We start from the raw sequence: 15731 nt of genomic DNA, 5'->3' as shown, positions 1-15731 counted from the left end.
TATTACAAATGGTTAAATAAAAATAAAAATTGCAGCATAAAAGACTTTTATGGTGAAATAACACATAACTTCTATTATATATTTCAATAAGAATGCATTTTTAGTTTACTAGCACATTTCAAAATTCCCCTTTTTTAAAATTTACATTAGCGCATTTTGTTTAAATATAAAATTTGTATGATAATGTATGATATGTTGTAATTTGTATGATATGTAAAAAATGTGATAAAGGGGGATTTCAGTTTTGAAATAAAATTCTAGTAGAATCAAAACTGTGAGGCACAAATTAAAATGCCATAAATCCCAGTGACATAGAAGACTGAACACGGTTTAGAGTGTGATATATCAAAAAACAGAAATTTTTAATATTAGTCACTAAATATTCATCCTTTCAATAAATAACCAGAAAAGATGTAAAAAAAAAAAAAAAAAAATACAAAACATCGACAAAGTTTGTATTTTTCTGCAACTTTTTTGTGCTGTCCTGGCATGCCTGCCTTAGGAACGGGATGTGAAACAAGATGGTAACACCATTGCAGGTGTGGTTTTGATGAATAAGCAAAATTGAAACTGATCAGCCAGGGCATTTCATAAGTGAAATAAATGCTTATTTTGGTCTTAAAAGAAACAACATATTTATTTTTAGAATTTCCATTCTTGTTTGCAATATGTTACTTATTTTTTACATAAAAATATAACAAACTTTTAAGAAATAAAGCTTACGCAATGCTTATCAAGGACACTCCAAGTAACAACATTTTTAGCTCGACTCGTTGCCACACCGCGAATCTTAATAACTATTCAAAACATTACATCCTGTTGCCACTTAAGAAATCTTAATAATTATATAGAAACATTAAATTATGTTCCACTACATAGGTTTGCAGTAAGATGCAGCAGCGGAGTGTCATTACGTTTCTGTTAGCTGAAGGGTTGAAACTAATTGAAATTCACTGTTGGATGGTAGTGCAATATGGTGAAAGTTGTTTAAGTTGAACACAAGTATATGACTGGGCACATAAGTTCAAACAGGGTGTAATATGTGTTGAAGATTTGCTACATCCAGGATGCTCTGTATGTGAAGTCACAGAGTGTGAGTTGATGAGTTACTATGGGGAGAAAAGGCATATTACGGTGAGTGATATTGCAGCCCATCATATTGTACATGACATGCTGATGTTCAAGTAAGTGTGTGTGAGGTGGGTTCCAAAACATTCAACATCAGAAATAAAAGAAAGGTGCATGGATGTAAAATGGGAGCTACTATGACAGTACGAGGCTGAAAGGGAGGCATTTCTTTATCATATTATAATGGGAGCTGAAAGTTGGATGCATTTTGCAAACCTGAAAGAAAGTAGGCTTCAGTGGAATAGTGATATTCTTTATCTCCAAAACCCCAAAAGTTGTGAACTGAAAGAAGTGTCATTAAATTCACGTTGACTTTGTTTTGGGACCATAAGGGAGCAATTCTTAAACATTACATACTTAAAAGTCGGAATGTAAACAGTGCAAGCTATGAAAACCTTATGTGTAAAAATCTGAAACTAACAATTTTGAGGAAATGGCATGGATTGGTGTGCAGTGCTATCCTGTTACTGCATGACAACATGAGGCCACACATTGCTAGAGTCACATTATATACCATCAAAGACTTGAAGTTCGTCTACTTGCTCCACTTAAACTCTCCAAATCTAGTACCTTTAGATTTTCACATTTTTAACCCATTGAAAGAAGCTCTTAATGGCTCATGGTTTGCTGGTGATGAGGAAGTCCAGGCAGTATTACATAACTGGTTATGCACATGCCTTAAGAATTCTTTGCACGTGAAACTGAGAAGCTTGTCTAACACTGGCACAAGGTTAGAGAATTTCAGGGATATTACATTGTAAAATAAATGCTGTATTTCATGTTCATAATAGATTCTTTAAAAAAAATTCTGTTCCCCCCTAATTGAATGACCCTTGTATAAGCAGTGTATCACTTAATTTTAAGGACTACACTATAATCATTTATAAATACAGCTCTATGAAATGAAGTTTTTTCTATATCAGTAAGTTAGTACACTTCACAGCCATTACAATTTGCGTAAAAAGTTGCAGCAGTAGTAGCAAAGTGTGTCCCATGCAGTTATGTTGCAATATTCGTAGATACATAGCTAAGAAATCGGAAAATCTCACTCATAAATTTACAGTATGCTGAAACAGGTTTATAATGATGATAATTACCATATTTAAATGCTTTTCAACAATTTAAATGATTTTACTAATATTGGAAAGATTACAATGATGATCAGTGCACAAGTCATAATGTCAACATAATGACTTGTGCATTGACCATCATTGTAATCTTTTCAATCAAGTCATTATGAACACAAGTCTGATTATACCAAGAATTAAGTTTAAACAGTGTAAATTTTATTGAAGATTTCATTTAAACAAAATCATAATTCTTAACAGTTACTATAAGTGAGAACAAAAAGTGTTAATGAAACATTAAGAATACATCACAGTTTATTTGGAGAAGCCACGGATTCTTCTAACTCCAAAAAACATTCCTGTGTAATCTCCTGCAACACGGTACATCATCACAGTCTTTGATTACAGTACAATCACATATATAAATTTTATTTTTAGAATTCTATTTAAAGGCTTCCAGAATTTGGTGAAATAATTCATAGGCCTGGCATAGTATAGATAACAGGACCTTACTGGATTTTTTTTAATCCAAAGAACTATTGAACTTAATCTCCCTAATTATTCTACAAATTCATCCCCTTAAAGGCTATTAACTATTTTCCTAACTAAAACCAAAAGAAACCTATACTATTGATATTAAGAATATCCTACTAATCTCAAATTTCTCAACTATTAAGAATGCTTTAAAATATTCTATGTATGGCTGCAACAAGTGCACTGCGATACAAGGAATGTAAACACTTCATTATATGCCAATAAACTGTTCTTTAAGCTTATCCTGAAAATTATAATATATATGATGGATATAAAAACTAAAATTTAACAAATTCAAATACAAAGCTTGTAACAAACCTTGCTTTCTTTCTTCTTTTCAGCTTCAGCTTCTTTCAGTTTTTCTGAACGAGAAACCTCCTCTGGAGTTGTCGTTGCAGATACTGATGACTGATCGTTCACCTTCTCATCACTCGGGTAACCTCTACTCGGAGGACCTGAAAGAGTGTGGCGCTTGCTTTCGTCTGGTCTTTCAGTTGGTGAGGGACGCTCTCTAGAGTAGCCTGGGGCTGGGGAGGCACATCACAGACAATTCAAAGAGGGAAAGACGAAGGGAAAAGGAAGCAAATACAAAGGCATGCACAGACATTCAGTTAGTTAAGCACAGCTGCCATCTTTAATACCATATGTTAAGAAAAATAGTTTACTACCATTTCTAAGACAAGGCAATGGGATTGTCCATTTCAGAGCATTACAAAACTACTTTGCAAGCAAGACACCAACTTACGTTTGATTAGATATTAAAAACACAGAAATCTGAATACTAATTAATAAAATTGGAATTCATGAATACTATAAACAGACTCTCGGTCAGGCAGTTTTATATATGAGGCATAACAAGATAGGCCTTCTTGTGGTTCATCCTGAGTAATCTTAGATCCAAAACAGATTATGGGGTATAAAAATACTCAGTATCTCTAACCCCGGTAGCATGAAAGCCAGACTATATTATTTATTCATTATTACTTTAAGTGCTGAAAATGCCTTTTGTAAAACATTTCTTTCAATATCAAATGAAAATTCTTTTAACTATGATTCTTAATATGGAAATACATAGCTGGATATCTGGAAATAACAAATTATACGTGTGGTTGCCTTTTAAGATTTTACAATTGAACAATAGATGGCATTAGTGAGTTGTGGCATCAGTGTGTTTGTGAACACTGATGTTTGTTAGTGCGAAGCCAGTGGCAATTTAGTAATTGACCAGTTAGGTTGTTGATAGTGAATGTTTAAAACAAGCAAGTTTGTGCAAAAATGGAAATCACTCGTGAAGGTTTGCATTGGATGATTTTTCATATTTTAAAAGATGCCTTGCCCAACAACAATGCATAGAATCGCTTCATGTAACTTTTGGTAATGAAGCACCATCAAAGAAAACTGTTTACAAATGGTTTGCAGAATTTCGTCATGGTTGTGAGTCCATCAATGATGAATGTCAAGAAGGTCGGCTAAACTCAGTTGACATTCTGAGAAACATAGTCCTACTGTATTCACCTGACGGAAAATGAATGCTTCTAATTATCCTATGAACCTGAAATAGCTAACAGACATATTTTTTACCCTAGCTACTGACATGCAGGCTGAGAGGATTGTTTGTTTTTAAATGAATGTACATTATATGAAATGAGCCACTATAGAATTTTATCTACTCCACACCTTTACAAATTCTGAAACTGCCAAAGGTATAAATAAATCCTCAAGAAAGAAATTTTGAAGCATTTTCTTATTTTTCCAAGTGAACAAATCTGGCTAGAAGAATTTGGTCTTTTTTTTTTAATTCCCCTCAACTGTCTTAAATTTTAAATAGAATTTTTTAAAAGAAAAGAAAGAAAGGGGGGGGGAGAAAAGAAAAATATAGAAGAAGAAAAGAAGTCAAGATTTTTTTCTTTTCATGCACATTTAATTTGCTGGATAATCATTACATCTCGCATTTAAGTAGGAAAATGGATACTAGACAGATATCCATTATATTCCACATTATAATGTCTATCTACAATAAAAGCACATGGAATGTTCTTGGAAAGTGAGAGCTAAGACACTTGGATGCATTCCTCTAAATAATCTTTATCAGAACATATAAAAGTCATACTGTCATCTTTAACAATCAAGACCTTTGATCGGTGATTGATGCCCACTTTGCCCGACCAATGATGCACACTTTACTCCATGATTTGTTTAAGTGTGTCAATGACAGAATAAACAAAACAATAAAATTACTCATAAATTCAATATACAAGGGTTTTCAATATATAAAACTACTTGTCAACATACAAGTAGTTTTGAACTGTTCAGCTATCTTCCCACGACAAGTGCAATTTCAATGCACAAAGGTTTTCTTTGAGTAAATTTTTATCTGCTTGTTACAAAAGGTGAAATATTATACACCTGATTAATGCTTTCTGTCTCCTTTATGACTAAATCAATTTGTTTAAATCCGAAAATAAAGGACAGTTTCTCCAATAAGATTAATGGTAGTAGCAGGTTTTTGACATAATGGTACTATTATAAATAAAAGTAGATCCAAAAATATAACTTTATCTAATATTAAATCATTATCTATCATTTTCCTCACAAAATTCCTACATTCAGGAAAGTGTTCCAACAACAGGATGATAAAGCCTCTAAAACTATACATTACGTTCAGTAGAATTAACTGAAATCTAATAACTGAAAATAAAATTGGTGATATTAATAATGACACTATTATTTTTTCTCATTTCTGGGTGAATCTAATGAAATTTCTTCCAGGAAGCCTGTGGTTACAAGGTTTGTGGAAAACAGGTATATTGTGGTCTAAATGATCTTCAAATTTAAAAGAAGAACACATATGTTTGACACTTTCATACAGAACTATACATTAAGAATTGAAGCATTCAGAATGAATATGTTGTATAATATAAATCCAGTAATTAATAATAAAATTTGTATAGTTAAAATTGTTATATGAATAATTACCAATCATCTCTGCATATAATTTCATTTATATAATAATTCTGAACTAACTAAAAAAGAAGTTTTTTCCCCCCTTAACAAAAATCATTGTTAAAGAAAACAGAAAATACAGTGAAACCTCATTACAACAATATTTTAGGGACCAAATAAATATATTGTTGTAGAGATGCATATTGTTATATCCAGGCCCCACATATTTTGAGCATTTAATAAGTTTTTTTTTATTATTATTAGTTTAAGGTGCATAACATACTACTTTTAAGTCTATATTTAGAAGAAATTAATTTGTAAAATACTAATAATAGTGGTTTAAATACTAAATAAATAAATAAGATAAATTCAGAAAATAAGCACAGAAATATTCACATACCTGAAAACACTTTTTATTGAAAATAATCCAATATTCTGTTTGTTTATTGATTTTTTTAACTGTTAAGTTCACCAATACTGTATGCATTGAGTCTAGTGCACGAAAATGTTCTTCATTTGAAGACGGAAGGCTTGAAAAAAATGTCCGTAGAGAATTCACAGATTGAAGAGCTTCCTGGGATGACAATAAGGACTGCAATGGACCTGTATTATCATCATCATCATCTTCATCATTGTTTCCTATTTCATCAGTAATTTCAGAGAGAATATCTTCATCAGTAACTCCTGCGAAAACCATAAGATCATCATCTGCTGTTAAATAGTCTTCTATACTAATTCCAAACTTTTTACCGCTTGTTTCCTCAAGTTGGGATACGGATTTTTTGATGTGCAAAACACATTCTTGATCATCTGAGAGATCATTGTCTATGGAATTTTCATCATTATCAGATTTCTTATCTTCCATAACACAAAGACCGACCTTTTTCCAACAATTCCAAATGGTTTTTTCTGTTACTTCCCACCAACTTCCAGCAATATTGTCACACGCTTCCTTGACATTTACAGCTTTGAAAGGGTCTTCTACTTTATTTTCGAAGTTTACAAGTATGGAGTCCACCAACCATTTTCTGTAATATCCTTTGAAGCACTTAATTATGCCCATATCAAGAGGCTGTAAAATTGAAGTGCAATTGGCAGGGAAAAAGCGATTTCGATATTTTGTTGCTTTGGAAATGATGTGTGAGCATCGCAGTTATCTATCAACAAAACGATTTTTTTCTTTCTCTTCTTCATTTCATTGTCTAACTTCTGTAACCATTTGGAAAAAAATTTAGACGTCATCCAAGCCTTCTTATTTGCTTTATACTCCACGGGAAGACTTTTCACGTTCTTGGCTTCAATGATTTACCAATGACGAGAGGTTGTATTCTATGCATTCCTGTGCTATTTGTACACAGAAGAACAGTCAGTCTCTGCTTTGATCTCTTCCCTCCATAACACTTTTCACCCTTGAATGCCAATGTTTGATCGGGTAGGAGTTGGAAAAACAGCCCAGCTTCATCTGCATTATAAATGTCTTCTGGAGCATACTTTTCTAAGATTTCTTTCATCTTGTTTTGCCGCCATTCATTTGCATCGTTTATGGGGGCTGACTTTTTCTCTCCGTGAACTTCTTGGAAAGTTATTCCATGACGATCTCGAAAAAGCATTAACCAACCATTGCTAGCTTTGAATGTTTCGTTCCCTAGCATTGCTGCAAATTTCCGTGCTTTTGCACATAATAAAGGTCCATTTATTGGGACATTTGTTGCTCTCATTACTTTAAACCATTTTAAAACAGCAGCATCAATGTTTTCATTTGTCACAACTTTCAGTCGTTTTCGCTCTAGGTTAATTTCATTTGAAGTTACAGCATCTTCGATTTGCTTTCTCTTCTTTAGGAACGTTGCAACTGTAGATTGCGATAATCCATGTTTCTTAGCCACATCAATCTGCTTCATTCCCTCATCAATATCATTGATAACGTTCAGTTTATCTCGAAAAGATGGTTGCTTTCGCCCTGCCATCTTAGGGAACAATATCGCGTGAAAGAAAGAAAAGTTTAAACCAAATGTTTCGCGTAGAACTTAGAATCGTTAAAGACTATAAAACAACCTTTGAACTCACTTTTCAGTACGTCACTTAACAACACCCCGCCTCCATCTCCCCCTGTTCCTCTAACAAAGGGCACTTGTTCTGTGACAAGGTACCAGACAGGTCTAGATGTCCTTAAACCTTATCAGAATTCCAAAGCTTACTGGGAAATGAGACTAGGCATACATTTACACTTCACCCGCCTCACCCACTCCAATTCCCAAAAGGGTGGTCTTCATCTGTTTTGAAATCTGAACAATAGCTATTTATTCAGGGATAAGTTGAATATCCACAATGAGTCTTAATAGATGAAAAAAAAATAACAAAAGAAAATGAAAAAAAAAAAGCATTTGGAAATCAAAATATTATTATAAAGGGAGAAAATAATACTGAAATTTAGATTGAAAAAAATCGTTTTACAGAGGTTTATTGTTCTAGAGAATATAGCAATATTGAGGGGAGATTAACATTAGTTTATATGCAAAATAAGCGGGACCACAAAACATTATTGTAGTAGAGGGAGTTATTGTTGTATCGGGTATTGTTGTAGTGAGAGTTTACTGTATATTATAAATTATTATTAGTCAATTGAATAAATATTTCAAATACAGTAACCTGAATTTACATTAGATAAAGCTATTGATTCAGAAAACCAATTATGCTAAAAATAACTAATTAAAGTTAGTTATTTTTAGACGGCAACACTAAAATTGGTTGCTGTTTTAATCGGTCCTTTATATTGTCATTTTATTACATATTTGAATTTTAAAATAGCATTTTAGTGACACTAACTAAGAAATAACAAACTAACTAAAAAAGGACTAACTTATATGAGGAATCATGTAGCATCGTATACTACATAAGATGATTTTTTGTCATTTGCACAGAGAATCAAATACTTTTATTTCACTGCACTAATATTACTGTGACCATTAAGAAATAACACGATTTGTGTTTCATTTTTGAGTCCACTTTACAATTTTGTATGCATCACATTTGTGATTACATGTAACATAACATGGATTTAGATTTAAAATTGCATGAATTTATATATATATATAAAATATAAAGGCTTTGCTCTACGCGAACAGGCAACCACTAAGTAACTTTCTGCAATTTCAGGAGCTTCCCCCTAGAGCAGTACTTTCGAGGACATTTGGGCATGTAACGTAACCGGTGCTATAAATCAAGAGTTCGTGCCATTTTCCATCAGATTGCTTTTCTCCGCCTGCCGAATACATTTTTGTTGCTGTCCTGTCTTTTCTTGTTTTAATAGTATGATGCAGTAAATTTAAAGTGAATTATATTCAGTCTAAATTGCTATCGCATAAGTAATCTTGAATGATCTGCCATTTGCATTAAATAAAGATATGGAGCTAGAAAGTTTAATTCTTTGGTGTCGTCGTTTGATGTCTTACTTACACTCAGCCACAACAATGTCAGGAATTCTAATGTGACCAGATTGCCAAGCTCCACTCATGTGCCCAACTGCCACAATACTACACACACACACACATATATATATAGAGAGAGAGAAATTTACTTTGAAAAAGTCAAAAATAAATTATAAAATATGAGACAGGCTCAAATAATGGAGCAATCAACAACCTAGCATTTTATCTGAAATGCAAAAATATCCTATTTACAACATATGTATTTTGGAGAAAATTCTTTGACATTTTCTTTTTAGTATTTGATTTTATGCATAAAATTTTCAGCATAGAAATTTGACTAATATGGCTTTCCAGAATAAAATAGTTATTAGTGTATGCATGGCAATTTTTTGTGCAATTACCTCCCAAATTACTTTAAAAAAAAAACCGACTTTTAAAAAGATATCTAAAAGGTTTAATTGTTAGCTTCTTAAAAAACAATTTCAAAATTCTTCCACAGTTCATATATAAATTTAAAATATCAAAAATATTTGCAAAGACCTGACTACTGCAAACTCTTCTATTTCAGGTACAAAACTTCTTTATGGCAAAAGTACATAACAAAAATAACTGAAAAATGTGACAAATTCTTCAAAAAAAAATATGACTTTATAATTAAAAATAAAGAAATATACACTTAAAAGACCAACATTAAAAAAGGAAAGAAGGGGGAAAAGGGGAAAAAAATCTCCTTAATCAAAAAATAGCCTGAACATTTAATAATGCCTACACCATACAACTGACAACTGACATCTGACCTTTGAAATGACCAAGTTATTCATTTACATGAAACACAAATTACTTTTAGACACAGCAATTCTATGCTTCTGAAAGGAATCTTCAATGACTAATATTTAGATGGTGAATTTTAAAAAGTGAAAATGCATACATAACTTATCAGTTAGTTATAACTAACTGATAGTTAGTTACTTGGTTCAAAATAAAGCATTGTCAATGACTGTTGAATTATTAATTTATAATTTACTTGACCAAAATGCTATCTATATGCCTAGTTCAAAAGTCTTAGTAGAAAAAACTTCAAAAGTTCCTTTAGGATAAATATTTTGAAAAATGTGGTTTAAATAATTCAGCATCTGTGGATTCATGGAATTTATTTTTGAAAGTGGAAAACGTGGCACTTGAATTTTCCCACAGTGAAACACACTTAGAGCTCTTCAAAAGAATTAGTATGACTGTATCAAAACTACAATACATAAATTTATGATATTATAAGTAACTTAATTGTTACTTACAAATAATTACTTAAAAGTAATTATATCTAAAGTCATATAAATGCTTCTACAAACACCAGTTTAACATTAAAACTAACTACATACATAGTAAAACATACAAGACATAGAAACTTAAAACAGTTAATCAAATAACTAAAACTTATTTGAAACTGACAGATATAAATATTAAGATGAAAATCGAAGCAAAAATATTTTAAAATTTGAAGCACAAAATAATTACACTGCAAAATTGATCTCACATTGCATAAGCAAGCAAAAAGCTTTATGATATGTCATTAGCAGAACAGAGGTTAACACTTGGAAAGATTCAGGTGATGTTATAAACAGCAGGACAAGTTACTGCCACTCTAAAGAGACTTTCACAAAAGGTATTTGACATCAAAAATACAAATAACATAAGAAAATTCTCTCATACAATAGTTTGCATGTGCAGGTAGTTTCTGTATTGCATGTTGGCTGCAATAATACCACACCTCAAAAAACCTTACTTTTCAGTATAATCAAAAAATAAACTCAGCTTTTCAAAAATTCGTCCTATAAATTTTTGAAATCATGTATGGCAAAGCAGTTCCCACACATTTAAAAATTAGTACATAAATGATATTCAGATTCATTCCACTTAACCCCTACCAGACAAATTAACTGTTTTGTTGTTTTTGTTTACAAAAACCGGGTTCTTCTGCTTTGATTCTAATTTTAAACGTGACTAACGCTTTGAGAACTCGTACACACCACGTATTCATTCACACAAAGATTAAACCAAAATGTAAAATACAGATTCAATTAAAAGTATAGTTTTCAGGCCGTTTTATTTTTGAAGTGCATGTTTTGGATCTGAACTTACACATGAACTTTAAGGTGACAGTGCCTCAGACCTTTGTTCTCTTCCTCCAATTTTTCCATGAGAACAATATTATTTTGCCTCATTATAAATCTGAACCTTTCTAATCCCAATAAAATACACTCAACCACCAATTTTTAAGGTGTGAAGTTACAATAGCCAACAAGCAACTTGCTTAACTCATCATAACAAAGTTGTGTGAAAATGTTAATAGAATTCTGAATTTATATGCAATATAAAAAAGAAAATTAAGCGCAACAGGAAAAAAAAAAGAGCAATACTATGAAATATTTTTATTAAAAATCTTTATCACAAAATAATTGTATAAATTCTAACCAATGCTATGAGTATCGCTTATTACTTTTTTTTTTTTTTTTTATTTACAAATGGCACGATAATATAAAAAATTTCCATTTACTTAAATTACTCAAATCTTGAACATTTAAATGATGTCTGCATATAGTGTTTTGGTGGGGATATTCTTAGAATATTAACAGCAGCATGCTGGAAATATTTAGAAACTCATATCATAAATAGTAAACCACATACCACCATCCATGCTCCGAGATGCAAACCGTTTATTGCTTAATGTTCTTTCAAAATGAGGAGGAGGACGATCAATTAGGGCACTAGCTTGTCTAGTTTGATACTGTGTCCTACCAGAATATCTAAATTTTGATCCAAATCGAGGCAAAAATAACTTTGGCTTTGGTGGAACTTCTGGAGCCATCAATCTGAAAAAAATTAAATGTGTAAAAATTTTTATTACACATTTTATATACACATAAAATTAGTACATTCAAACAAAAGGAAATTTTTTCAGAAAAAAATGCATGTGTATTCTTTTAATATGTATGTACACAAACAAAATCTACTATATGAAGAAGGTATAAACTTTTATTTAATCTCTTGAGTGTGGCATTACCATCTTTATCCAGGCATGAGATTTTTCATTTGGTATTGTATTACCTTATTATTTAAAATACTTTGGTTTATTATTTAATGATTTAAATATTATCCTAGTGAACAAAAGTTTATGGAAATAATTAATTATAAAAACTTAAGTACAGTTTAAGTACAGTTCTTCATAAGGGCTATGTTTATGTTCTTTGTAAAGAAAATTATTCATACCTAGTTATTAAAAAATTTTAAAACCATAGTTTTTTACATATAAGGTTACAATAGTTAATGTTAATAACAAAGGGGAAAAAACACCAAACTTTGGCTTCAAGTGGAAAAACTGTTCCAAAGACTTATCTCCAAGGAAAAAACAGAACATTCTGAATGTTGCAAAAGTAAGATCTTTAATGTTACAAGAATCTACCAAGTCAAAGGAGGGTTGCAAAATCATTAAAATATTCAGTGTCAACTGTAAACAAAGTGATCAATGCTGATTTGAATCTTAAAAACGAGAAAAAACATAATGTGCACATCTTTTTCCACACCATATCGCTGAATGCAGAACACACTGTGGAACTTGTTATGAGAAACTTTTATCCAGACAAAAATGGAAAAGTGTTGTCACAATAGACAATATTATAATCAACAAGGAGAAAAAAAAAATCTTAAAACATGGTTCAAGGAATCTAAAGAAAGTTTTTCTAAGGGATTTATAATTGTTCTGGTTTTCATATAAAGTCAAATTAAAAATAAAGAGAATGGAGAAAAATGTTAAGATCAGCTCCACATACTGTCAAAAACATATTTTATACCCAATTTTCAAACATGAAATACCTTCTCTTCCCCCACAGTGTAATCAAACAGTAAAACTGCTTCAAGACAAAGCAGCGACAAATCAAAACCTACTGTTAATTTCCTGGAAAAAAAAATGAAACAAGAAAACAAGTATCAACCCTTCACTCACATCCCTACTCTCTTGTTTTATCACCAATGTATTGGATTTTAATGAAAGATTCCCGTCACTACAAATACTGTCTGCTCAAACAGTTCACGTTGCCGTGTTTAATCATATTTTGTAAAATTAATTTTGGCATTCGTTTTCTTTTAGAATACTGTGCTGTGAAAAATGTAAAAAAAATATCGTTATCATTAAGTACAAGGTGTCTGAAATGGAACTACTTCCAGTTCTGTTGCAAAAAGTCAGCCACAGAATATCACCAAATCATGTGTACAGCTTGTACTAATGTTCTTATATGACAATGCTTGCTACCGAAAATTCAAAAACAAGGAAAGGAACAAGGATATTCAAGAAGCAGAGCAGTCTGGCTGGCCTCCGAGAAGAGCGGTAGACAGCGGTACAAGCAGAGCGGTAGACAGCCTCCGAGAACTTGTGCAATAAGATCAGTATGCAACCACTTGAGAGCTTGCTAAGGAGTTAGACGCTAATGCCATATCCATTAGTTGCGCACTATGCATCGCATAAACTTTGCTGGGTGTCAAGGAACTGACTCAAGCAGATACAGACAGACGGATTCTCTAATCTGCTTGAATATCAACGTAAGGATAAAATTCTGGAATGGATTATCACTTGTGATGAAGTGGATTTACTTCAACAACAAAGGCCGAAAAGGGGGCTAATCTGTGCCCAGTGAGCCCATCAACAGCTGATGACAGACTCACATTCAAAGAGCATGCAATTACTCAAGGAAATAAAGCAAATGGAGTCTTCATGATGCTCTATAATCCAATAGGAAGGAAGTCTCAACTAAGCATAAATGCTAAACGTACAATCTACCTTACCCTGATTAAACCTATGACTACCCGCCTCGGCATGTTGCAAATAAAACCGGAAGGAGAAAACTAGAAATCCTTCAGAACAAAATTTTGTGAGCAATAACAAACATGCCCCGGTTTGTTAAGAATACCATTATTCATGCCGATCTGAAAATCAAGCCTATTTCTGAACAGATTTTCATGGATACACACAATTTTTTTGAAAAAAAATGGATAACTCCCCAGTCAGTACGTCAATTCATCATAACGTGAAGTGATGATTGTAAATATTGTATATATCGCACTGTACACATTTCTTTATTATGCTCTCCTCTACTTTTTATTATTTCTATTTAAATTTATTTAACCAAGATTAGTGTATTTTGCCAAGACTTATTGCCTGGTAGAGCAGGCTATAGACTCTACGTTATTATATTATTGTGTAAAGAATTGTGTTAATTATATGTGATCTATTTTACCAAGATTAGTGTATTTTGCCAAGATAGGATTTAGTGCCTGGTTGGTTGGTTGATTTTTTAATGGCACAAAACCTCGAGACTTAGTGCCTGGTAAAGCAGGCTATAGACTCTATGTTATTATTTTCTCGTGTTTGTGTAAAGAATTGTGTTAATATCATGTGATCTCACCACATCCACCGAATTCTCTCAGGTAGGGTTACTACGCTGCAATCTAGAACAAATTCTAAGCTCATGAACTTGAACTAAACTGGATGTCTTATGGGATCAAATGCCTTATAAATATGAACTAAATTTTTTTTCCTTCGCTAAGTGTTGTGATCGCCAACTTGACTGCCAAAGACCGATTGCACAGTGCACTCTCTTTCTGTGCCTTCGGGCAAGGTGCAGTTGACCCCTAATTATTCTATAACCGTGATTGGCCTTTTATGTGGACTCGGATAGAACAGGTAAAAACTCTCAGAAGTTGTACACTTGATGTGACAAAGACACAAAGCATAAAACCATCAGCAGTGTCGCAAAGAGCAATTTGACTAACAAAAAGATCATGCTTTGTATCCGGTGGGATTGCTGTGGTATTATCCCCAAAGATTACCTGGACAAAGGTAAAACCCTTGACAATATGTTGTACAAGCGAGATGCTATTCCATGTTAATGATGCTATCAAGGAAAAATGTGGAACCGAATTCTGACGCAAAAAGGTAATGTCCAACATGCATCTGCGTTCACTGGCTGGACTCTATATAGACTGAAATGGGACCTTTTGTCACAGCCACAACATAGCCCCAAACATCACTCCTTTGAATTTCTACCCTTTTTCACACCTGCAGCTACATCTTGCAGGTGCGATCTTCTATTCGGCATGAGGTTGATTTTTTTTTGGACTCGGGGCCACCAAACTTTCGTGCTGAATACTTTGATAAACTACTAAAATTTTGGTGGAAAATCATAGATTTGGGTGGTGGATTACTACCCATTACAGAGGTATTGCTTTCATGTTTTTTTTACTAACTTATTAAGAATGTTTTTTGGCACAAAACTTTCGTTACAACCATATATTTTTGCACGTTGGGACTTTTAAAGTGGATGGTTCAAACGCCAACCTACAGACCCCTTTGGAAAGCAGCTGTTTGAGAGCAATGGGATAAAATACCTCTTCCAATACTACAAAAGGCATTGTCTAAAAAATTACAGTGTATAAAGATAGTGAAGAATAAGAGTTATCAAATGGGGCATTTAAAACATAAAAATTTTAGGTAAAATATTTCATTTATTACAATGAAAATTGTCTAAAAAATATGCGAACAGCTTCTGTATTATACTGGAAACAAGAAAATTCTTGTCTATTA

General features: G+C 32.4%; 1 protein-coding gene across 3 annotated transcripts in view; it reads right to left on the bottom strand.

Annotated features, from left to right (window-relative positions):
- LOC118193024 (uncharacterized) overlaps positions 1 to 15731 on the bottom strand; it is a 233779-nt gene that overhangs the window by 55732 nt on the left and 162316 nt on the right. For 2 of the 3 annotated variants that reach the window (XM_085824643.1, XM_085824654.1), the window contains exons 10-11: positions 11783 to 11967; positions 3048 to 3256 (exon numbers count right to left, since the gene is read on the bottom strand). In XM_085824643.1, the coding sequence (XP_085680769.1) occupies positions 3048 to 3256; positions 11783 to 11967 (394 nt within the window). The remainder of the gene's footprint in view (positions 1 to 3047; positions 3257 to 11782; positions 11968 to 15731) is intronic. The other variant, XM_085824635.1, reaches the window with a different exon arrangement.

This window comes from Stegodyphus dumicola, chromosome 1 (assembly GCF_044657685.1).
Source record: "Stegodyphus dumicola isolate Sdum_Otavi_A_Nest chromosome 1, ASM4465768v1".
NCBI classification, from domain to species: domain Eukaryota; kingdom Metazoa; phylum Arthropoda; class Arachnida; order Araneae; family Eresidae; genus Stegodyphus; species Stegodyphus dumicola.
This window is presented reverse-complemented; position numbering and strand designations above follow the sequence as displayed.